The following is a 26029-nucleotide window of genomic DNA, read 5'->3' on the forward strand; positions in this document are numbered from 1 at the left end:
TATATAGACATTGGAATACTATTCAGCTATAAGAAAAAATGAAATACTGCTATTAGTGGCAACATGGCTGAACCTGGAGGCCATTGTGTTAAGTGAAGTAAACCAGGCACAGGAAGACAAATACCACATGATCTCACTCATATGTGGAATCTAAAAAAGTTGTTCTCAAAGAGGCAGAGAGTACAATAGTGGTAACCAGAAGCTGGGGAGGATAGAGAGTTGGAGGGGAGAGAGGTTGGTCAACAGGTACAAAGTTACAGGTAGGTAGAAAGAATAGTTCTGGTGTTCTAGGGTTACTACAGATAATATTTCAAGATGTCTAGAAAAAAGGATCTTGAATGTTATCACCACAAAGAAAAAATAAATGTTTAGGTGATCGGTATGCTAACTACCTTGATTAGATCATTATACAATATAGGCAAGTATTGAAACAATACACTGTACCTTATAAACATGTATGATTAAATTTTAAAATGTAATTATACGAGCTGAACTTTGTCAACATGAAATTGATTAATTTTCCCTATCCCTCAGAACTCTTTTTTTTTTTTTTTAGTTCAGGGTTGATACTTTGCTTAACCTCCATATACAACCAAAAGCAGGTAGAGGTTTGCAGTGCTTCTATCTCCTAGAGAAGATTAGAATCATAGACATGGGGTAGGGGTGGGGGTGAAAAAGAATATTAGTCACAATTTAATCTGAGACCCTCTTTTTATAGACAAGAAACTGAGACCAAAAAAAGGTGAAATGAGTTTCCCAATATCATACAGCTAGTCAATGATTAATTATAAGAAGTGTTGTTAAAAATCTAACATTGTGAAAAAATTAGTAGTAGAAATGGCACAGAATCCCACCCTCCTTACTCTTAGGACTGGCTCTTTTCGTTTTAACATCCTAAGGCATCCTTCTTTGTGCAGATAAAATTAATGTCAGAAGGTATCCCAGAAAGCAATAAGCTGGTAGTAAGTGAGCAAATCATCTGCCCATAATTTATGAGCCTGATACTTAAGTAGGCAAAATTCTCAATTCCTTGATCTGTTAACTTGTACACATAGGTTTGGTAAGAGAGGGCTGGGAGCCACACAGTTGAATGACAAGAGGAAGAGTTATCTGTAATCTGCATTAACCTTTAAAATTGAATTTCTGTATCTTCAACTGATCCAGTAGACTTATTTCACATGAAGATATAATAAAATCAACAAGTTCCTCAAACTCTTCTCCATATATCCAAACATGCCTTTCTTAGAATTATAGCAATTCAGATCTGGCATTATATTTAGTATTGTCTAAGCCAGCCCCCACCCTCAACTCCAACACTCTCATTTTATAATAAGAAAACAGAGACCTAGAGAGGGATACAGGAGCTGGAACAAGAATCTTGGTGTTATATTTTCTGGTCCTGTGCTCCTTCTACCACATTATGTTTTATTTCACTCTTGTTTGCCAATAAAAAATTAATCTTAAGTACTTTCCAACACTCTGCCCTTAATGGTCTTTGATCAATTGAAGATCACAGTTGACTTAGCCTTGGGTTAATTTTCTTCTACCAAGATTATCACAGTCAAAGTTCCAAGACAATGGTAAACTATACCCAGCCCCCAATGTGCTGAAATTCCAACAGCTCGAAATTCAGACAAGATGTAAAACTTGACTCTTCACATAACCTTTGCATCAACCTGAACTCCCCCCAACAGAGCAAGGCCAGGGAGGAATCTACTTCCCTTTCATTCTTTATTTTCATATCTCAGCAGGAGCACCTAGATCTGTATATTGAGATATATACTTCTCCAAGAAGGGCAAAGGGGAAAGTGAGAGAGTCTGCCAAAATCCACATACATTTGGACTTCAGCTTCACTTTCTTCTAAAAACTTCCTTTCCTAACCTGACTTCTCTTGACCTGCCAATTCTTCTAGACTGAATTAATTTCATATTCACTGAGAGTTTACACTTTCAGACATTCCATTTGGATGGAATTCTTGGCTTGGCTTCTTGACTGATTAGACACAGCCAGCTGCAAGTTTGTGACTACACAGCAATTAAGGAAAATTTATGCTTTCCCTATCTTTTCCCATCAGAATCCCTGATTCAAGCCAAATGCCAAAAGGATCTGGAGACCAATATCTATGTTTCTAAGGTAATGCCACCCTTTTCCACCCAGGCAAAAACAATATAAAAAAAAATTTAAAAAGGAACATTCCCTATAAGGCTATCAATTTCTATTGCTATTCATTTTTCTCACTCATACCAGAAAGAGTAGTACTGATGGTTTTTTCACTCTTATTATGTTAAAATGCATGCACAAGTGAAAAAGAAAAGATCTATCATCATGAACAAATTTTAAAATCCTAGGCACACTGAGATACCATCTAACCCCAGTTAGGATGGCTAAAATCCAAAAGACCCTGAACGATAAATGCTGGCGAGGTTGCGGAGAAAAAGGAACTCTCATACATTGTTGGTGGGACTGCAAAATGGTGCAGCCTCTATGGAAAATGGTATGGAGGTTCCTCAAACAATTGCAGATAGATCTACCATACGACCCAGCTATCCCACTGCTGGGAATATACCCAGAGGAATGGAAATCATCAAGTCGAAGGTATACCTGTTCCCCAGTGTTCATCGCAGCACTCTTTACAATAGCCAAGAGTTGGAACCAGCCCAAATGTCCATCATCGGATGAGTGGATATGGAAAATGTGGTACATCTACACAATGGAATACTACTCAGCTATAAAAACGAATGAAATACTGCCATTTGCAACAACATGGATGGACCTCGAGAGAATTATATTAAGTGAAACAAGTCAGGCACAGAAAGAGAAATACCACATGTTCTCACTGATTGGTGGGAGCTAAAAATTAATATATAAATTCACACACACACACACACACAAAAAAAAAAAAAAAAACCGGGGGGGGGAGAAGATATAACAACCACAATTACTTGAAGTTGATACAACAAGCAAACAGAAAGGACATTGTTGGGGGGGAGGGGGGGAGGGAGAAGGGAGGGAGGTTTTGGTGATGGGGAGCAATAATCAGCCACAATGTATATCGACAAAATAAAAACTAAAAAATAAATAAATAAATAAATAAATAAAATAAAACAAAATAAAATCCTAGGCACTTCGTTCATCTGAAGGTAGCACTACTCTGCTATTTATGGTGATTTTGTGAGAACTCTTATGCTTTAGTCACCCAAATACAGTTTATGTCTCAGTACAAAAGAGAGGAGTCATAGGTGAAGGTTTTATAGAATTCACTGGCCGATACAAAGAAAAGGCTAATTCAGTCCAAAACTGAGCTACATGTATTGTTTTAATACCTTAGAGCCAAAATATCTAGGCAATTGACATGAACTCTCATTTTGACATGGATACTACCAAAGAAGTAAGAATTTTTAAAATAGGTTTATTGCTTTTCACCAAAACTTTACTATATTTTGCTATATTTAAGAATGACTTCTAGTCATCTGCTTTTACTATTGATCATCCACTTCTGGATAAAATCTCTTGTCACAGAACAGAATACTTTTTTCTTAGTATTGAGTTATATATTAAGATTTCTTCAGAACTTATACTTCAGCATCTATGCATTCTACCTGAGGTAGGAAATTGCATAGAAGGCATATTGAGTACAGCAAGTTCAGACAAATTCCACCAACATGAGTCCTAGAGCCCTCTGGTAGCTTCAAAAATGGAGATATCATAAGTCAATAAGATATCAATAATATGAATAAGTTTTTATGGCATGAAGGTAGGGTGTAGCTTTCAGCCACAGTGATAGTTTTGGTTTTCAGAAATACATTTCCAGGAACATGATAACAACCTTACAAAAGGATATGATGATTTAAACAAGTAACAATTAGGGTTGTAATTGAGCATTAAATCAAATAGCTGAATAATTTATTTGACTCCAACTTCACAGGGTATTACCATGTAAATCCATTCTTACCCAGCCAACTTATTAAAAATACCTTTCAGTGTCACATTTATGCAAATGACCAGTTTTGTCAACAAGATAACAATTAATTCTCAAATCTGATACAGTGGCACAGCAAGACTAAATGGTACATGGGGACAAAATGATGTGTTTGCATCCTCTTCCCACATCTTGCCACCAGCACACTAGAATCGGCAAAGATTAGTGTCTTTATTGTGGCAACATAGTCTGGCACAAGGAGCACTAACTACCTCTGACAAAACTCTTCTCCACATATTCTCTACTCCAAGCTTCTATTTATGCTGTTTTCTCTACCTAGGATGCCTATAGGGGCCAGGCAGATAATATAAATAGGTGAAATAGGCTGAATATGAGATAACATAGAGCGATGGGAACTGTATCAACTGCAAAAAGCATCCAAAAAGGGCAACTACTACTGAGTTATAGCCAATCACCAGGATAAGAGCCAAAGTTGACAGATCTGCCAACTTTTAAAGAAAACCTGAAAGTCCAGATTTTGATGTGTAATTCCACGATTTCAAAATCTTGGCTACTGCCTTTCATAACTGTAAGGGTCAAACAAAGTGGTTACTAATTTGCAACCTGTGACCTAGACAAATCCTTTCTTTCCTTCTTTAAGACCCAGCTTTAGTGCTAGGTCTCTGAAAAGCCTTCCTCCACTGATCTGCCTCCTCTGAAGTCCTACCATATTTCTAGTTTCTTTTGTGCAATATGGCACTATCAACTCTTGTGTGGTATGATTTTTCTCTAACTTGACTGTAATTCCCCTGAAGGTAGGGACTACATGTCACCTCTCACAAAGCCTATCCCAGAGCTAGGACATAATAGTAGGCCCTTAATGAAGATCTCCAATTACAACCAGAACAGAACTCCTGGTGAAACTCAACTCTCTTTTACTAGTTGAGTCATCCACCAAACTTTTACAAGTACCAACTCTACTATAAGCACGATATCAGGTTCTATGGACTAACATTAAAAATAATGTACCTCTGCCCTTGAACTAACAATCAAATGTTGAATTCAAATATACAAAGAAGGGATATATGAAGTCAAAGCTAAGTTTGTCCAAAGTGCACTGTATTCATTTCCACAACTCTGTTCTAAGGCAGCACCATCTAATAGAAATGTAACGTGGGTCACATATGTGATTTTAAGTTTTCCAGTAGTCACATTAAAAAACATGAAAAGAAACAAGTGAAATCAATTTTAACAATATACTTTATTTAACCCAAAATCTGTAAAATAACATTTTAACATGTAATTCATATTTTTAAAAATTTAACGAGATATTTTACATGTTTTTATAGTAAATCTTCTAAGCCCAATGTGTATTTTACTCTCACAGTACATCACACTAGCCACATGTGAAGTGCTCAGTAGTCACTTGTGGCTTGTGGCTACCATATCGGACAGTGCAGCAAGAGAAGGGGTTGTTCCTTACCTTACTGCCAAAGTGGGGATTGATAAATGTTACATCCTCCAAAGTCAGTAGAATTCTGTTGGGTCCTTTAATCAACTGTATTTTATTTATACGACGCCTGAAATAAACATGAAATCAGAGGGTCATGGGAGACTGAATTTTTTTGCAAAGCCAGGGTTAATTTGTCCTAAGATAGTACTAAAAGATTATACGAGATAATTGGGAGGATAACCCCACATGGATCTTTACCATAGTACCCACAGCAAAAGGAGGCAGTGATCCTGGCCCTCACAACTTGGAAAGTTACAAAGATCAAAAGAGCAAAATGAAAATAACTCTCGAAGAGGCATCAAAGGAGAGGGGCGAGGGCGCTGCGTGGAGATGGTATCTCAAACTAATAAAATGGTGATCCTGCATCAAGACCACATTCAAAACAACACCTCTGAACACTTTTAAGTAACTCAATACCCTTTCTCATATTCTATGGTATTTATTCTAATAATATCAGAGCCAAGAATCATTAATCTCCATTTTACAGACAAAAACACATTAATGAAACAAAACAAAATTAAGCAAATTGTTTGAGATCCCCTAGCCTGAGGCAGAGCTGGAACTTGAATCCTTTGGTCCCTGGATGTGGGCCCAGATTTCTGCCCATAAAAACACTTGTCTTGCAAAGTTGCATCTATGCGTTGCCCAAGCAACAGGTTAAAAAGTAGAAAAATTCAATCAGTCGGTTGCTTTGTCTTCATGATTCCAAACAAGTGGGCTGACTGGTTTTTTTTTCCCTCCTTTTACTGAATTGGTCTCTTGTCTGAGCATTACATAGACACAGTTTAAACCTGCTTCTCTCCAAACATGCCCATTAATTTGTAGTGACTGTAATTATTTTCTACAAATCAATTACTAGACACATAGGAGTTTATGATGTCTAACCACAATCAGGTAGGTCTGACCGGGCAACTTGAGGACCTGGAGGGAACCTTGGATTAGTCGGTATGGTTGTTTTGTTCTGTTTTGTCTTGAAGGCTCTGACAGCTACAGTTTGGCTGTGCTTTTTCCATGACCCCATAATGGTCACTCTGGAATGTATTCAAGCCAAGAGCCAGAGTAGGGAAAACAAGCACTGAATCAAAATGCTTTGTCAAGTTGCTCTCTAAGGAGAAGTCTACAATGTCACTGTAGCTTTAATACCAGCAACACAGTCATTTTTTCTCAGTTCTTCTACTGGTATGTAAACAAACAATTAATGTGTTTCTAATTGTCTGCCAACAAATATGTCCCTTACCACTGCAGGAGTCGCTGCCCTGCAGAGAAAATTAAAAGAGCCCTGTAGTGAATTCTTGGGTAGAACACATGAATCTTTTGGCAAAGTAAAGTATCACTCCCTAACTTATCTATTTCATATGTGTAGTGAATTGTCTTAAAGCAGGCACACCTGTAAAAATAATCATGCTACAGAATATGCTCTAGTAGAAAGTAAACTGGACTTCCAATCCAGAGACCTGGGGTGCAGTGCAGATTCTGTTATTAATTAGCCAGGTGCAGGTGACCTTGGATAAATAATTTACCTCTTCATGCCATAGTGTCCTCATCTATCTAGCAAGATAATAGTCCTTGCATTACCTGCTTTATAGAGTTGTTTTGAAAATCAAATGAGATAATGTAATGTGAAAGTGCTCTGAAAAGCATGAAGCACTATGAAAGTATAAGGGCCCATTATTATCATTATCATCATTAGTATAACAAAGCACTGGAGAGCTTTATAGAAAGGCGACGCAATCTAGTTCAGAGGAGTAGGGACAAAGAAGGAGTTCAAAGGATCCTTTGTTTTGGCGTGGTTGGGTCTTTGCACGTCTTTCTTTCTGAAAAAACTATCAAAACACACGGAAAAAGAAGGAACAGAGAGTCACTCTCCTGCAAGTAATCACCATCTATTACAAAACTCATCAGACACACAGCTCTTCTGATTGCAGCCATGGTGGGCAGAGACAGGAAGGAAGGCAGCAAGAAGGGGGCATCTTTTGTGCTTTGTTAGCTGTAGAACCAAGGACCAAGTGACTCTGGGAAATGATGTGCCACTCTCTCATCTCTGAGTTTTCTGTGACCACTTGAAGTACCAATTGTCTCAAACTCATTTTCCTCTCCAATCATTTTCCTCTCTAATCATGTCCCTCTCCAATCATTTTCCTCTCCAGTCTTTGCCCTTCAGCCCACAAGCTCCAAACAACCCCCCACCATGGTTGTTTTTTTTCTTTTTTTTTTTCTTCCCTTTCCAAAAATTGGAGACTGGGCTCACTTGAAGCCCAAAGAACCAGTCTATTCAGTGGGAAAGACCAACAAGAACTGTCATTTGCGGCGTTAAGTAACATAACCATCTGAATGACTCCATTTTCCACCTTGCCATGAGATGTTTTGGCACTGGGTAGACAGAGTCTATTACTCCTTAAATCTCTCTACAAGGGAAAGCTTTTTGATTGGATGACATTTATCTTTGCTAAGTATCAAATGATGTTAATTAAATACTTTATTCTTTGGTAGCAGCTAACCTAAAGATATTAAATTTCTGTTCTTAAAGAAGCAGGGATATGTCACAGTCACATAAATTAAAAGAAAAACTTCCTTTGAACTAATGTCTTTATCAAGTGTGTTTTAACAATTCATAAACTACTTACTATTCTGTGTGGCTTTATTGAGTTTTGAATACTGGGGAGATTGCCTATTAGAAGTTTTTCACAGCGATGCCAACATATTAAACACTAAGAGTAACACCTGTTATGGTTTCAACCCAGGATTTCACACACTCATTAAAATATCAGAGCTGGAAGGGTTTTTAAACATCACTTAATCCAATTCCTTCATTGTACAAATGAGAAAATTCTGGTTAAGAGAGGTTAAGTGGTTTGTCTAAGGTCACACAGCTATTTAATATGCTCTAGACATTTTTTTCTTGACACTTGTCAAAATAGCCCCACTCCATTCCCTACCAGTCCATGCCATATTGCCATCAGGACCACCCTGACAAAGATGTGATTTGCAGGGTGGAAGGTGTAAAATGGGACGGTTGTGATTGATTTTATTTTTCATTTTCCCCAAATTGTCTTAGCTGTTAAAAGTGCAAAGATCATAAGAAAGGGATGTCATGTTAAGCCATCTTCAGCCACTTATCTCTGATCCTGAAGTAGCCCATCAGATTAGTTGGCCACCAATTGGGATTTGAGGGAGGAACACAAATACTATGATAAGGATGATAATGTTGATGATTAGATAGGATAATTTTTGTCCAAGGAAGAACGGTAGAAATCTGGAATGTGATACACTGGGCAAAAGGCATGAATGTCAAAGTGAGAATCCTGGGCTCCCAACAATTGGCGGGAGACTCCCGTGTACCTGGGAAGCAGTTCAGATTTACAATTTTTTGAGCACCTACTGTGAGTCAGGTACTTTTCTAGATGCTTTACCTACTTCACTTTATTTAATCCCCACTGCAATCCTGGGAGTTAGTACCATTATCCCTAGAGCTTGGATTCTAGCCAAAGTCTGCCAAATTCTTGGAACTCGTTAAAATATCCTAACTCCATTCCTTACAGTCAATACCATTTGGGGAGGGAGATGGTTATAGGGGAGTCTGTCAGGGAAAAGAAAGTAGCTGGGCTCTAAAGTACTAGTTTCTAATTTCACCACTGTGCTGAGAGCCAGATCCACTCACAGGCAACAACATTGACAACACAGCTGAGAGAAAGTTATTCTTGGCACCATGAAAACACTTGACTCTAAATGGGGCTGGTAAGTATGGTACATCACCATGGAAAAAAGAAAATCGGTGGATCACGTAATGAGGCAATCATACTGAAACATGACTTCCTGGAAATCAATATTAACAAGGCTATTATGGGCTTATATTTTTATACACAAAAACAACAAAAAATGTACCTTATAAAGTAAGCAAATCCATTAATAGACAGCAGGGTTATAAGCAAAGCAAGACAGACCATCATGGCAAAGGCAGGGTCGATGCCTACAGAGAGCAAGAGGAAGAGGAAGAATGGCATTATAAGAGAGAGGCAGTAAATAAAAGGCACCACAGAGTGACTCCCCATGCTTTCTGTTGAGTCTAAAATCAAGCCACATCTACCTAACCTAATTCCATTTTTCTGCAGCACAGTCTGTCTTGTTGACTTTATGGACACAGAAAGCAATTTCAGTGTTCTGAAGCAAAACCAGTCACCACTCTGACAATAACAAATCACATGAATTAAGGCTGACCAGCATACTTCTTTGGAGGGAAAAGTCCACAGATGGAAAACTTTGAGTAGCTTCATTTAAAATGGACAGCAATAGAGTTCTTGAGAATAAATATGTTGTCTCACCTGTGAAGGGTAAGTATTATGTTGCCTACATAAAATAAAATACTTATTTAATTCACCCAAGCCCACAGAATTTACAGGTTATAGATGGAAAACATAGTACTTTTCCTTCAAGGGTAAGAGTGAGTCTGGTTTTGATAATTAGTGTTTTCATCAGAATGTAAATCGGCCTTCGTAAAATCTAAAAATTCAAATAGATTACTGAGATTTCAAAGGGAAATATATGATGATGTGACTAAAGAGGTAGTTGGGTATGTCATGCTAAAACAAAATAGAAATCAAAGCCCATTTCAAATAGATGCATTTGGTTTTGGAAGGGTGTGGTGTACACTTGCATAAGAATATTATGGGTTTTTCCACACTTATCCTCCGTCTCTCAGAGACTTGAAGTTTCTCCTCTTCCACAAGCTAGAGGAGTTCCACCAGTCAATCAAACTGCAAGTATTTACTGGATGTCTGCTGTGTAGGGCAGTTGGCGCGGGGTGGGGGGGCAGATACAAATTATTAGCTATGGTCCATGCCCTCAAAGAGCACTATATTTGGAGGGGGGGGCACAATCAATACACATGAAACAATTGAAAAGCAATTCTGTGCTAAACTGTGAGGTACAGACTTTTAGTTTGATGGGAATTCAGAGAGGAGAAGGTGTAGCTGTAGTATTTCTGTGGTGGGACCTGACTGGCAGGATTTGAATACATCAAGGGATGGACTGGTGATCTTTCTGGCAGGGTAAATAATCGCAGGTCATAGCCTACAAAAGAACAAGGACATTAGCCTTCGCTGATGCCTTCCTCTTTCAGAGTAACCTCTTTGGGAAAGACGGGATCCTCCTTTTAAAAATGAGTGGTAGGGAGGCTTTTAAACTGTGGATGAATATTCAAGGCTGCAAAGTACCTCTCATTGTTCTTATTATTTTAAATTAACTAGATATAGCACCAAAAAGTTTATGTCACCTGAATGCAAATGATTGATTTTGTGAATGTTTCAGTATTAAAATATGCCTTCTTGTTCCCTTATAACCCAAGCTGAGCCAAATTGACTACCAGTGTTTTTTAATTTCTTACCTCCTTGGCAGATCTTCCCTTCTGCAAACCAGCATTTTGCATCTGCTCTAGGGGGCCTGCCACCAGGGAAGTGAATAGGGGTCCCTCTGAAACGTAGCATCTCCGTTTCCATGTCCACAGTGTAGGTGCTATGGAGTTCCCATTCTTTCCAGTTGGTGTCCAGGATTACGTATTCTGAAATTCCATTTCCATTTGAATCTGTCCTTATCAACTGGTTGAATCCATAGAACTGCATGTTTCTGGAATGCTGAACCAGGCTGGCAGCACTAGCCCGTCCATTTTCTGTCACAGCATTATTCATGGCTTGTGCGATAAAGTAAATTGAATTGTAGATGGTTCCAAACAACGGTGAAACCTATTTTTAAAAATTACAATTATCTTGGGCCCTAGTTGCCCTACAGCGATCTCAAAGTATATTCCCAGCCTGTGTTCATTATTATGGGCTGCACATCTAAGTGGAGTAGAGCTATGAAGACCCAGAGGGAAAAAAAGTTGTTTCTGAGGACTTGCTTGGTTTCTCCCTTGAATTTTTCTGTTTTTTCCCCCCAGGCCTTCACATCTTTAAATATATCATATATGATAACTTCATGATCAACCCAAGTCATACACAATATATTTTTATGCACCTAAACTAAAAAAGTGATTTAGACTTACAAAGGGCACTAAAAAAAAACAAGTATGAAATAGACAGGGGAGTTCAAAGGAAATTTACCAGGTTAATTACTGGTGCACTATGCATGATAAAAGTCATTTTGCTGGCACTACTAGAGTGGTAACTGTGTGTGGAAAGACTAAATAATGTGTGTCTACAGTCCATATCTGTGTCCTGTCTTAGTACAAAATGGCTGTCTTCCTAAACACATGCTCTCTAGAGAAACTGAACACTAGAATCCAGTTTTAAATACATACCCACACACACACATGCACTTAACATACACACTGACAAATGCACACCCATCTATACAGAGCCAAATGCTGTAGAGAATGTGGGTTTTGATCAGGAAACCCTATATCCTATTGGTGTACAAAGTTGCAAAGTTTTGGTGAGAAGCCACTGCAAAATGGTGAGGCTACTACGGTGGACAGCATGAGTACGCCTGCTAGATAAATATAGTAAAAACAACAATATTTGTATACCATGCCTGACTCACTGCTTATTAACCTTGTAAGTTTATTTGGGGGACAAATGTTGTATCTTTTTATCCAGAAAGGTAGAGAGGAAGAAGGAATGATCCCTCCCCTCTCTGCATTCTCCTCCAACACACACATCCAGCCATGGTTTCATGGTTTTCCATAACATTTCATTTCTAGGATGGAGTTCAAGAAAGCTATGGTCATGCCATTTTACTGAGTTTTGGGGAAAGCTAATACTTGCTACTTTGGTTTCACAAGATCTAGAAAGCAAGCCTCCTGTGACAACCTTCATCTGAAAAGAAGGGGTTTAAAATTGAGTGAATCGTTTTTTTGTGTTGGATATACAAGGTGCAGAGAGGTGTAGCAGCTAGCAAGACAGTGCCATGCCTTGTTAATGTAGAACAGGGGGGTTTCAATCCTGGCTGCACGTTAGAATTACCTGAGGAGTGTCAAATATACCAATGCCCAACTCAATCCAGGCCAACAAAATGAAACGCTTTAAGTTTGGGACCCTGTAATTGGTATTATTAAAAGCTCCTCAGGGATTCTAATATGCATACTGTTGGTTTAAAACCAACAGTATAGAAGATGACATGCTGGCCTGTGGTCTGTTCCTAATGCCAGGATGTTTGGGCAAGTCACTTATCACCTCTCCCTGGGCTTCGGTTTCTTCCTCTGTAACATAAGGATACAGATGTGGAGTATACTGTAAAGCAAATATATTTCACAGGGCCTAGTTTCTTGTAGTTTCAGGCTTAGCCTAACCTTTTGAAATTACATAGAGAAATGTTAACCTTGCAAAAGACAGAAAACTTTACCCAGGCTAGTCTCTGTTGTAAGATAAAGAATTGTAACACAGCAAGGTTGCTGACTCAAGGACAGACAAGTTACTTGATTGATATGTAAAAATGCTGGGAAAGCTGTGTAGGGAAAGAGAATGTTTGCTAAGATCAAGCTTTTATTGGTGGATCGACTTAACCTCTTGCAAATTGCATTATGGAATGTCACTTTGCTTGTTTTACTGATGTTACCAGCCTCTATTGTTAAACTTGTTAAACTATACTTAGCAAAAACCCCACCTATGTTCTTTTCCTGTAAGTTCCTGGTCTGGAGAATAAATGTGGGGCGAGAAACCCAGTTTGTGGTTAATTTCCCAAAAAGAAGGAATGCCTCTCTCTTGAGGGTTCTGGAAGATTAACCCCTTCAGGGCTTCTCACTGCTCAGAAGAGATGAGATTCAAGTAATCCTTTGTGGCTCCAGTGGAAGAGGGGTGACAAATCCATGGGAGGCAAAGCAACACAGAATCATGAATGGCTAAACCCTAGAAGTTACCTGGTCTAGCTATCTTACTCTATAAGTAGAAAAGGGAGACCCAGAGAGGTTAAGTGATCCTTTCAAGTTCACTCACCTGAGCATAAAATCAGGACTAGAATCTAGGTCTCCTGTTTCTTAGTTTAGTGTTCTTGATTGGAGTTAATGTTTCCTGTCGTCCCTTTTGGTTCTAAACTCTTGCAAAAATTCCTAATTCTTGGTTTATTCCAGAGACCAAATTTAGTTCACAGACATTTTTGTTTGGCCTAAGTGTTCTTCATCTCCCTGGCCTCATAATATTGGAATGCTCAGTCCTTGGTTCTCTTCTCTAGCGACACTCACTCCCTTGGTGATCTCTTTTGGTCTCATGGCTTTAAATACCATATCTATGCCATAACTCTCAGATTTATACATTTATACTTCCAACTCAGACCTCTCTTCTAAATCCCAGACTCATATATTCAACTGCCTACTTTCATATTTCTGCTTGGATGTTAAATTTCAATATACCTAAGATTTAAATTCTGATCTTCACCCTAAATCCTCCTGCTCTATCTGCAATAAGTCTTACCCATTTTTGTTAATAGTTACTTCATTCCTCCAGTTGTTCATCCAAAAACCTTGCCCCAGAAAACAGAGCTAACTACTAGCAGAGCAGAAATCAACACCTCAGTCTCCTGAGTTTTATTCCAATGAACCCCCTTCACCACTCTGCCTCAACATGCACTCTATAGAAATAGATCATGAATGGATGACATGTGCTGCCACCAAGGCATCCACACCTAGTTGCTTCGCACACACTGAAGTCCCTTGAGAGATTTTCACTAACTTCCCTTGCTGACATTCTCAGATGTTCCATTTGATTGTTTTTAGGATTTCTGCAGAAGCCTTACTCTTTTGGGGGCTTTGGTAGGTTATGATGATAAGTGAAGGATGGAAGGTGGAATATAAAATCAATACTGGTAAAACAAATTAAATAAAAAGCCACAGGGAAGCAAGCCCCTGAAAGCAGAGAGATGCTAGTATTCTGGTTTTAAAGGCAAAGAGCCTTCTGGGAAAGAAGCTGCATCTACCTACAGCCAAAAGTGAAGATTGAAACTCTTAAAAACAACAACCTCACCTCTGAGTTGACCCATCACACTGGGTTTTCAGCTGGCCAGGCTATACTGCTCTTTGTGCTCTCAGATTGATTCCTGTTAGAGCTGACTGACAGTAACTCCCCAAGATGAGTGAAACCTGAAGCCTGTTCTTCAGGATTCTCTAGCCTCCACCATGTATTTTACACACATGCACACACACACAGAGAATGTTCGATTCAGAAATGGGAACTGCCCCTTTCCATAAGTTGAAGATACACTCTGTTAACATCAATCACAAAAGGCCTCTAGTTGCACTTGCTGTAAACAATGAGAAAGAGAAGGGGTAGAGGGTGCACAAGGCAAGAAGGGACATTGTCCACAGCCCTCTGTCCTAGCTTCTCACTACAGCTCCAAAGAAGTAAGACAGGATTGGCAGGACTCCTGTCAGACAGATGACCTTGTTATCACCACAGCCCAGAATGGTGAGATCACTGATGACTCAATCTATTGTTTTTGCCTGTTATATACACCTGAACCTGAATGAATGAATGAATTATGAATAAATGAATGATAATTAAAACATATCATTGCTTTTTGTTCAGTGACCTTAGATAGCTCTACCCTAAGCTTTGTAGAGCTTTTATCCAAAAGAACAAGGTCTGGGTCAGGAGAAGTGAGATGTGGATTCTATAAATTTAATAGTTCATGCTGTTGTTAAGTTGACAATTATCAATTTAGATTTACCGTGTTTGAAAAGACACAAAACTGGCTTCAAAAGAATTTTGTCCTCAGAAGAAGTGTACATAAAAATATAACTGGCTTGGAAAGCCATCACTTGAAAAACAAAATGGGAACATCACTTTTGAAGAAAAAGTCAGGCAAATGAAGATATCAAGAAACCAAAGGGTAATTGAATTCCTGTTATTAAAAGTGGTACTTCCAATAATGCATGATCTCCCCCTTAGTACTTACCCAAGAGGTGGATAATAGACAAAACTGATTGATGTGATGCTCACGAACACAATACCCTTATTTTGTATAGAATGAGGTATAGAGACGATTGTAGCCGCTGTGAGCTGCAGGCAACCTTTCTGACAACCTGTCTGGTTAGCCCCATCCCGGAATGCTCCAGTCCTAACCACATCCCCTTCAGCCTAGCATCTCCCTGCCAGGCACCTATATTTAAGGTAGTGGAAAACAATAAGTGTAAGAAGTGTAAGGTCCCCAGGGCTGGCTAAGAAATCCAGAGGATTTCCTTTGCTTAAATAAATAAGGCCGTTGCCGAGCCCGTGGCACACTTGGTAGAGTGCTGCGCTGGGAGCACAGCAACGCTCCCGGCCGCGGGTTCGGATCCCATATAAGAATGGCCAGTGTGCTGAGTGCTGGTCACGAAAAAGACAAAAAAATAAATAAATAAATAAATAAGGCCGTATTTGGAAAAAATATCCAAAATGTGTGTTCTAGCAATACGCATCTGTAGCCAGTAGAATTTCATTGAAAACAAGCATTGGGAATACAATGAAAATGAAGGGTGCAGGCATCAAAATCTCCTTTCAGAAATCTATTTTGTGCCAGAATATAAAGGTACAAAGTGATAATCCTTGCCCAATCATTCTGAGACCAAATTAGGAAGTTCGTCACTGGTGTTCCATCCTCTCAAATCTCTTTATTCTGATTTTTTGTTCTCTTTTCATGGGTCCTCATAAAGCCCTATTACCTTCTACATCAGAGTAAAATAATCCAATAAACCTATTCAAATCAAGGTATTAGTCACTTAGTAATGTTACTTTGCTTATGTAAAACATTAGCATTAGGTATTATTAGCACAGTGCAATAAAACACAACAACAAACCTATTGTGTGGTTAAATGATCAGGTTCTGGTATCAGACTTGAGTAGGAACCCAGCTCTACTACTTGCCAGCTGTATGACTTTAGGCAAGTTACCTGAGCCTTAGTTTCCTCATCCATAAAACGTAGATAGTAATACCTAATTTGTTGGTTTGGTCTGAGGATTGAATGGGATCATTTATGTAAACTACCTGGTACAGAGTAAACACTGAATGCATACTAGCTGCTATTGCTTGCATTTCAGAAGAGGAACCCAGGGCTCTTGCAACATCATCCTGGAAGTGTAGTGTTCAAGTCCCCTGCCCCAGTCATGAATTTGTGACCTATAATATTAGAGTCCCAGTTTTAGACCCAATGTCCTTAGCACCCTGTAATGGTAAAACTATTCCCTTCAGTGGGGGAAATATCTCGTTTCTATTTTGTTCTCCAGCATATCCCCTGCAGAGTGCCTGACGCAGAGTAATAGTGACAGTAACAACTTTAATAACAGCAACAATAATAATAAATAGCTAACGTTTATTAGGTGCCAGGCAAGTTCTTTAGTGTATTAACTCATTTAATGCTCACAACAACCCTGTGAGTTAGGTACTGTTACTATTCCCAATTTGAAAATAAGGAAAGAAGACATAGAGAGCTTAAGTAAACTTGGGGCAGTCTGCCTACAAAGCCCATGCTCGTAACCATCATGTCATCTATGAGCTTAATAAATACTTGCTAAATTAATTAACGGGCTGTGGTAAACTCACCAGTTAAAGAATATTACATGTACCCTTTTGTGACTTCTTTATTCCTTCATGACTTTCTATAAACCTCCTGATTAAAGATAGTGAAATTACAATTTTTTCTTCACCCTCTTCCTCCTCTCAAACAACAAGAACAAGGAACAGAAACACTAAAACCTCCATATCTAATGGTGTTAGGAGACATCTGTAATCCTGAACCACAGAATATGAAGATGGAAAGCTGCTACAGGAGAAGTAACTGACTTAGCAGAGTGGCAGGCAGTCAAACTTAAGTACATGCAGAGGGGAATATTGGTAAGCAACAAGCAGATTTGACCCCTCAGAATCCTGGAAAGCCTTAGTAATTGGAGGCACCAAGTACTATAGAAATGAGATGAAGACAAATACTATAAGAGGAAGAGCTCTTTGATTTTCTGTGAAAGGAGATGTTAGACATCTCCCATTCCCACATCTACCAAGAAGAGCCAAATCTCTGTAGGAAACAAGAAGCAGGTTAAGTTGATTCAGAACAGCTCCAGAGCTGGGACACTAGACACAAAGGAAGTTGGAAATGAGCTGGGGTACAAAAAACAGTGATGGAGTTAAAGTCTTCATGCTTAATGGTGAGAATCCCAGTCTCTTTCCCCCAACATTGCCCTCAGAATACTGGTAGCCAGTATTATTAACTCCCAAGAAGGAGATTGGAGGGCTCTTCTCCGAAGAAAAGTAACTAGCCCAAGAGCCAAGACTTGTAGATATTGACCCAAAGAAACCGAAAACAAAAGCAACAAAACATCTGGCTAGCCAATTTCCCTATACTGAAGTCCATCGATCAGCATACCCACCATGCACGTAAACCTTCAAATCTGCCTTTCAGAGCTTCATTCTTAAATATGAACAGACAGCCATGATCATCAGACATCTAAGAAAAGATTCCAACATGAAATAGAAAGATCAAAACAAAGAAACATGAAAAATTAGGAACTGAGGAAAAAACAGAGACAAAATAGAGAGCAGAAGAAAACTTCAAAGAAACTACAATGAGCATCTTCAGGAAATAAGAGAAAATAGTATATTGATGAAACAAAAACGGGATACTATTAAAAGAGAATAATCAAGCAAGAATGAACTCTTGGAAATTAGAAATATGGTAGTTATTTTTTTTTTAATCAGTAAGAGTTAGAACACAAAGCTGAGGAACTCTCCTAGTAAGGGAAACTAAAAAGAGAGATATGAACCATACAAGAGAAATAAGAAGACAATTAAAAGAACAACCCATGATGTCTTATATCTAACTAACAGTGTTTCCAAAGAGAACAAAGACAATGTTGTTGAAGAAATTATCAAATAAACAAGAGAAGAAAAGTTTCCAGGAGGAATGAGCTTCTAGATTGAAAAGTCCCACCAAATGTACAGAATAATATTATGTCAAAGACTCAGACACCATCATGAAATGTCATAGCACTAGAAATAAGGAGAAAATCTTAAAAGCTTCTGGGGGAATGGAGAGGAATGAAAATAGGTTACATCAAAGGATTAGGAACAAGGATGACAGAGTAAACCAAGAAAATGGGAATCGTGAGATTCATGAAATAGTGGATCCAGCACAGAAGAGAGAGAAAGGGAATTTCCAGGATGATGAAAATAGAGGTCCTAGTAAAATAGTTGTACTGCAGCCTTAGGGAGCAACAAGTTTAGATTGAAATAGAAGGAGGAGAGCCTCAGCAAAAACCAATGAAGTTGATAAGGGATTTAACAAGTTTTTCCATGTATAAAATTGTTTTGAGAGGATTTTATAGCCTAATCAGAAAGTGTGGAAAGACTTAGAAATTCAAATTAAGGCAAGCAAATTTTAAAATAAAGCAATTATTAACTCTAGTAAAAATCAAAAGTTATACATGACATGAATTATAACTATAATTACCTCATGGATCAGCACTGAATGATATTTAGATAGGTACTATGTTAAAAACACTAAATATTGTGACATAACCATATTGAGGGTTTAGAGGAAGGTAAGGACATTTAAAAGGGCTAACAATCCTCCTCAATCATAATAGGAATGCAACAAATAATATCCAAAATTGATTAATCAAGAGACACAAATAGCAGTATAGTATTTAGAGATATAGAAGTAAATACCAAAATAAAGAGCTAAAAGACACGACAGTGGTTGTTTCTGATGAAGAGTAGGAGGGAGGCCTAGAGACTAATTTTTGTTAGTATAAATCTTTAAGCATTTCTTGACTTTTAAAACTATGTGCACGCATCACTTTGATAGTTTTTTGTTTGTTTTTACTTTTTAAAGAAAAAGGAGTGTAAACTAAAGGAGGTTGCAAACCACTGCTACAGGCAGCACTGCCTATATATAGAAATTTCAATTTCATTGAAAGTTATTGGGCAAGGGTGAAAGAAACACAACCATCTTCTTCATGCATTTGCTCACTCATTTATTATCTGTCTCTCTCACTAGAATTTAAGCCCCAAAAGGACAGGAAAAAGCAATGTGATGTGCTATTAAATGTTTAACAGCTCTATGGAGAGGGAAAAAGTTCTTATTTGTAGCGCTTGTCAATTTCTGTGGTATAAATACTCCTATTAGGCATGACTTCAAGCTACCAACATGATGTCGCCAACTGCAGAGTTGGGAAAAGATGCACATAATCAGCTTTAGTGGACTGGCTCCAACACACCACTGACAGAAACTCATCTGTCTAGTATACTGTTCTATCTGAAGTTTAACGTAGTGCCTAGCACATGGCAGGTGCTCAATAAGTAGTTATCAACCTGTTGACTGAATAGGGGAAAGACAACAGATGCTCAGGGAATAGGCAAACAAACTACATAATTTGATCTGAGAAAATACCATTTAAAATTCTAAAAGCAAAATAATTTTGAAAACTGGAAATACTGAGTGACCCTCTACCAGTAATCAGAAAACTTCAAGAGAGTAGGAAGTTGAAGTCAGATTTTAGCTTAGATGCTAGGTCACCATCAACAAATAAGGTCATTTTGGCCTCAAAGGAGAAAAAGTGCAAAGGAAGGTAATTGTGAGCCAGGCATTCTACTAGTCACTTTATACCTGTTACTTTGTTTAATCTTCACAATAATCCCGGAAGATACAGCTCACTAACCCATTTTACATGTGGAAAAACTGAAACTCAAAAAGTCTAAGTAACTTGCCCAAGGACACACAGCTAGTAAGAGTATAAGCTGAGATGTAAACTCAAATTTGCCTAACTCCTTATCATGTGCTTTTTCTACCGTAACCGCTTCCATCAAAAATATTTTTGAGCAGGTAATTTAGGAAAAATGGGGGTTTTGTTTATCAGAGATGTGAAGACAATTGTCTCACTCTTCTATCATTCTTTAGTTATGAAGGTCTAGCCTAGGCACCTGCAAAGCGGGGATAGAAACGCATCCAAGCAGGCTTTTTGATAAGCACTGGATTCTTTATTGTACCTGTCTCTATTTTCTTGTCTAAAGCAGAGTTCAGGCTGCCTAGCAACCAAGCTAATGGAGTGGGTTTTTTGCCTTAATTACTTTATGTTTCCCACAAGCTCAAAGGGATTGGATCAAACATCAAGAGTAAAAGGTCTGAGTTTTTATATCAATATATCTGGTCATATATAAGAACAATACGTGCACGCACATACACACACACACACACTTCCTCCTTCCTTTGAGCCTATGATTAAAGTGGAAAGATGGCTTAGATTATGTCTTTGTGGTACCATATGATTGGTTTAAAAAGTAAAAAAATTCACCATCTGGTTGCTTGTCTATGAATGCAACACCAAACAATTGGTTTTATCAACCATTCTTAGCAATTGGAAAAATACTTACAATTCTTGACAAAATTAACCAGTTGTTCTCAGTTATATATGTGTTTCCTAAAATATAGCAATATTTATCATAAATTTATCAGTAGTAATAAAGTTCAAATTTAGCACTGTTAATATCTCTGCTAGTCACTTTTTTATTAGAACAAGAATCTTTGCTATCAGTACTCAGGGCAGAAAGAGATACATAAAACGAAGTTTCATCTGAGTCATCTTTTCAGAGAGAGAAGCAGCCCACAGGATGAAGAAATAAAGGGTGAATTAAGAAAGAAAATGAGTACCAGACACAGTCAGTTGCCTACCTGACAGCCTTCTTTGCTAACAGAATCCCAATTTTGTTCACACTTTTTTTAGCAGCTATAGAGTCAATCATGGTGGTCTCATTCCTCTTTCCAGATTTTTGATTTAGATGTGTGTATGGGACACAACTGTGACCAAGAAGGTGTGGGGAGATGTTTGCTTGGGAGTTTCTGGGAAAGATTTCCTCACTTTTAAAAAGAGACACAAAAGAACATTCCCTATTTTCAGTTCTGGACATTTCCACTTGTATGTGGTGTCTGGAACTGTGGCAGCTATCTTGGGACTTGAGAGGAACTAGCTCATAAGAGCAAGCTAGCTATGGCTTATAAAGTGGAAAGATGAAAAGAGCCCGGTTCATTGATGACATCATTAACCCACCCTGGAGACCCCCTTGTTTCAAATTTTTAAAAAGAACTATTACTTAGGCCATTTTGTATTGCCCTGTCTGTTATTTGCAGCCAGAAGCAATATGACTAAAACAGTATGCTAGCAAATGCTAGAATTTTTAAACTCATTTGTGTGTCATTCTAAATATTTCTGAAAATGAATATTTTTCTACATATTTTCTATATTTCTATTTTCCAACCTACAGAAACACCTCTCTGTATTTTTCTAATCTGTCTTCTTTTTCCTCCCCATCTTCCTCTCATATTCCTTGTCTTCTTTGTATTTTTCCTCTTTGTTTTTGTCTTTAATCTCCATTATTTTCTCTGCTTCTTCCCCTCCCCAGTCTTTTTTCTTCCTCTAGGTCTTAAGTGTCTATGATTTGAATCTTATATATGTCTATACATAAGTAAAGAGTATTTCTTGTATATTAGAAGGGAAGACTTCTTCTCCAATCCAAATGATTCTTTTCATGTAGAGATAGCTCTACCAAGAGAAAATCCCTGGCCTTTCTTCACCCACTTACTTGATCCTCCTTTCTGTTGGGAGTGGGCTACCTACAGGGAGCATGTACTCCACTATCTTTCTCCAGGCTGCACATTTTATAAAAGGCCTGCCCTCACGGGGTGTGACTGTAGTCATCTAGCAATGCCAGTGACTAGGTGGAGAAGCTTGTTTAATCCTCAGGCTCAGTATTGGGAAGCTCAAATGCCTACAGGAAGAAGCTGCATCTTCGATAACAGTATTATCAATAATAAAGGTGAAATTTTCTTATATACCAGTTCTTTAGTCTTATTGTTTAATTGGTTCAGAACTTGGGTCACAAACAGGTCTTCTTTTTTTTTAGGCCCCTTTGAACAGCACCAGTATATATTAAAGTTTTGTTTTACTGTTCATAAATTTATTTTGTTTGTCCTTAATAACTATATGCTGTCATTATGGGTTGCTCAAAGATGAAAAATAATTCCCAAACAATATGTCTTTGTTTTATAAGTGTTTTCTGCAAACAAAAAGGTCTTTTTAATTTGTGTGTGTTTGCCTGCTATTGATTGGGTTTCCTATGGAATAGAGGCTGTTGATAGGAAGAATATGTCCCATCCTGATTTTTTAGGTTCTTAGCTCATGATAACTTCTAAGTATGCACTTACTTGATTTGACTCCAAATTCTCAGGAATTTCACCTCTAGCTGCTGCCTCTGTATAAGCTTGATAGAAGGTCTTTTCTTGGGACTCCATTGTAATGGTCAACACAGCATCATAGGCTTCCCGGAGCTTTGGGTTGTTCCTCAGAACCTGGTAAGGAGTGTGCTTATAAGGTAAACTGTAGAGCAGGGTGTCATAGGGAACAAAGACATAGGTTCCATCAGTCATTTTCAGATCATGAGCCCATTCCAAGAGATGCGTCTGAGTCTCTCCCCCAATCAAGGCCGAATGCATACACATGATGATTACTGAAACCAACAAAGCAAGGAAGTTATGGCAACAATATGTTAGTAAAAGACAGTACCAAAAACTATAGATAGGAGAAATGAATACATGTGTTCTAACCAATTTGTAAATGATTTCTATCTTATCCCTCCAGCAAGTCAAGGCCCTGAGCTGAGACAGAGGTATGTTCAGAGACTCTGGATTGGACATAGGGACAAGACAGACATGCCTACTGGCTGCAGAACCTAATACAAGACAGAAACAAGAACTAGAATAATAAATGGGAGGTAGCATAACAAAGAGGCTTTGGGATTGGAAGACGTAGGTCTATATTATAACACCACCAATTATTAACTTTATACCCTTGGGTAAATTACTTAACCTCTCTCTGTCTCATCCATAAAATGGAGGTTACAATGTGTACTTCATGGGGTGATAGTGATGATTGAAGGAGATAATACAAATCACGGGCTTAGTATATAGCACTCAATAAATAGTAGCTACTTTCATACCTAAGAATAAGAAGACTAGAAAGAGAGGAAGGGAGAGATTTCCATAGCTACTGTTGTTTTTTATTGTCCATCTTCTACAAACATGCACTCCAATAGATTTCGACCAATTTTTCTCATCCCTGCCAAGGCCATTATAGACAATGAATGGCACTAACACACACCCACCTATAAATGCTACTAATATTATGGGTTATGTGCCCAACTTTTTCAAATCTAACTTCCCTGTAATTGGAAATACTTTGCACTAAATTTCATTTTTCCTAGATTTATGAAACTATGTTGTTTGGGAAGGCTAAGCTAGAATAGAGTGGATTAGAGGGGGCCACGGTTGAAGAATGGCAGCTAGATCATGAGACTGAAAGTCTTATATCCAATTTCCCCTTTGGCATGCTAAACGTGTTTAGTTTAAGCCCACTTGTGCTTCAGTGCCCACATCTTTAAAATGTAGATTTCCAAGGCATTTCACAGGTACATTGAGTAGTTTAATTAGATAATGCCTGACAAGTATTCTGAGCTCCTTGAAGATAAGCAAATGTCCTATTGCCATTGGTAAATACTAATTATACATGCTTACACAGAACCTTTAATCTCAGGAAATAAGTGTGTTTAATTGCATTCAATGACTGGTCTTTGGCATTTACATATTGCTTCAAACATTTTCAAAAACGTTTACACTTGTTACATACCCCCAGAAAATTCTCCTTTGAGCTAGAGCTAGTCCCCTTCATTTTTTAAAGGTGTAACTACTAAGTTATGAAGTTTATTTAAACACACCATACATACACACACACATACAACACAGCATAACTTGAGTTTTCAAATGATTGTTGTCTCCTTCAAAATAATTACCTTAAGAGGTTCTGTATGCATTCGGATGCTTAGACCTTCCTTAGAATTTGCTAGGAATATTTTTGGAGCTAGTTCTTGAGCTACACAAGGAATTCAGCCCAACTTGTTCATAATCACACATATAATGAGAAAATGTATAATGAGAAAATGGAATGCCAGAGAGGTTTGGCAAGGAAAGACTTGGATTCAGAAAGAGAAACTAGAATCTAAAGCCTCTCGCTCTCTACATTTGGCTATGCCATTAAACATGAAACAGTTTGGTCACATTAGTCAAGTCACAGGTCCATTTAGGGGGGAAAAATTAGTTAAGTCAGGTGCTTCAGTTAGTTGACCAGTTTGTCCAACAGTATCCCTGGCAAGGAGGTAAGGATAAGCATCTTTCCTCTACAAAAGCAGAGATTAAATGACTTGATCAAGGTTAGCCAATAGAGATACAATTACATTTAATTTACTTTAAGAGATATTAAAATTACTTTACTTCATGGAAAATATTAAATGCAACTGAGTGTTTTGTGTTGGTTGAAATACAGCAAATACTACAACATATACTATGTACAGTGGGTGCTATTATGGTGTGCCATCCACATACACACTTCAGGACTGAAGCACTCATTCTAGCTGCTCGGGGTGTTAGCAGCTGATAGCTGATGGCTTTCTGAGAATTGCCCTCAGTGGAGGAGAGCTGCCTCTCCCAAAGTTACATACCCTCTAGTAGTGTGCTAGAACTGGCTCATGCTGGTTCATAAGAGTGAATGGTTAAACTTTCAGGGATTTTGTGAGCCAGTTAACATCATGTCGATAACTTGAAATTGTCCATGGTGGAAGTGATCACATTATTAAAACCAGAACACCCTACAAATCAGGATTTTTTTCCCTTGAAGAGCTTACTGTTAAACTATTATTATCACACTGGCCTCCTTTATCTGGGTTAGCCTGTACCTAATGATGGTCAACATGGCAGTAAAAGGGCCCAAACTCCTTACCTCAGTTGTGGACAACTCTGAAGAGTCATCCCAGCTCCAGAGCTCCCCTCGGGACTGGTTGAGACCTCTGTTGTGACTGCATCACAATTCAATTCTTCCCTCTGTCCAATTCTACTGCCTTATCTCCCTCACAGTTGTGGTCCTTGAAAGCACTCACCCAATAAGCTTCCTGCACTCAAAGCTTCATCTGACATACTGTTTTCCAGGGAAATCGACTTGTGATGATGGGTTAGAGACCCTCACCATACTCTGAACTGACTTCTGTCATGGCACTTACAAGACTTATTGCCCTTATTTATTTACGTCAGCTTCTACTATGGAACTGTGAGCTCCTTGTGGTCAGGGACTGTGTCTTGTTTATCTCTATATCCTGGTACTAATTATGCACACAATGAATGTTGTTTAGATGAATGTTCTCAAACTAACACATTCTTCAGGAGAAGAAGTTGTACATTTGGGTATTTTTGTGTGTTCCTTGAGGTATGAGACATGGACATATTTGGATCGTTAGGATGAAGGAACAATTGGAAGTGACATTGCTGAGCAGGTAGATAATACCATGCTTGCTTTAATGCCTAGTATCATTAACTATGCTCAAGACCTTACCCTCAACCTGAATCTCTCCTCTTTGTTTTTCTTTCATTGGCCCACACTGATGACATCTCAGACAAAGACTTTGAATTTTTATAACCGGAAAGATCCTTTGAGGCCATCTAGCCCAACCCGCCTCATTTTATACATGAAGAAATGGAAGCCTCGAGAGGGAATGATCACAGCCTCCTCTATTTTCTGCATGAAAAGATGTTGCCACTGAACATGATTAA

General features: G+C 38.3%; 1 protein-coding gene across 1 annotated transcript in view; it reads right to left on the minus strand.

Annotated features, from left to right (window-relative positions):
* GUCY2F (guanylate cyclase 2F, retinal) overlaps positions 1-26029 on the minus strand; it is a 95436-nt gene that overhangs the window by 62321 nt on the left and 7086 nt on the right. Inside the window, exons 2-5 of the mRNA XM_063084115.1 lie at positions 22583-22884; positions 10814-11168; positions 9316-9400; positions 5404-5500 (exon numbers count right to left, since the gene is read on the minus strand). Of these exons, the coding sequence (XP_062940185.1) occupies positions 5404-5500; positions 9316-9400; positions 10814-11168; positions 22583-22884 (839 nt within the window). The remainder of the gene's footprint in view (positions 1-5403; positions 5501-9315; positions 9401-10813; positions 11169-22582; positions 22885-26029) is intronic.

Source organism: Cynocephalus volans, chromosome X (genome assembly GCF_027409185.1).
Source record: "Cynocephalus volans isolate mCynVol1 chromosome X, mCynVol1.pri, whole genome shotgun sequence".
Classification (NCBI taxonomy): Eukaryota; Metazoa; Chordata; class Mammalia; order Dermoptera; family Cynocephalidae; genus Cynocephalus; species Cynocephalus volans.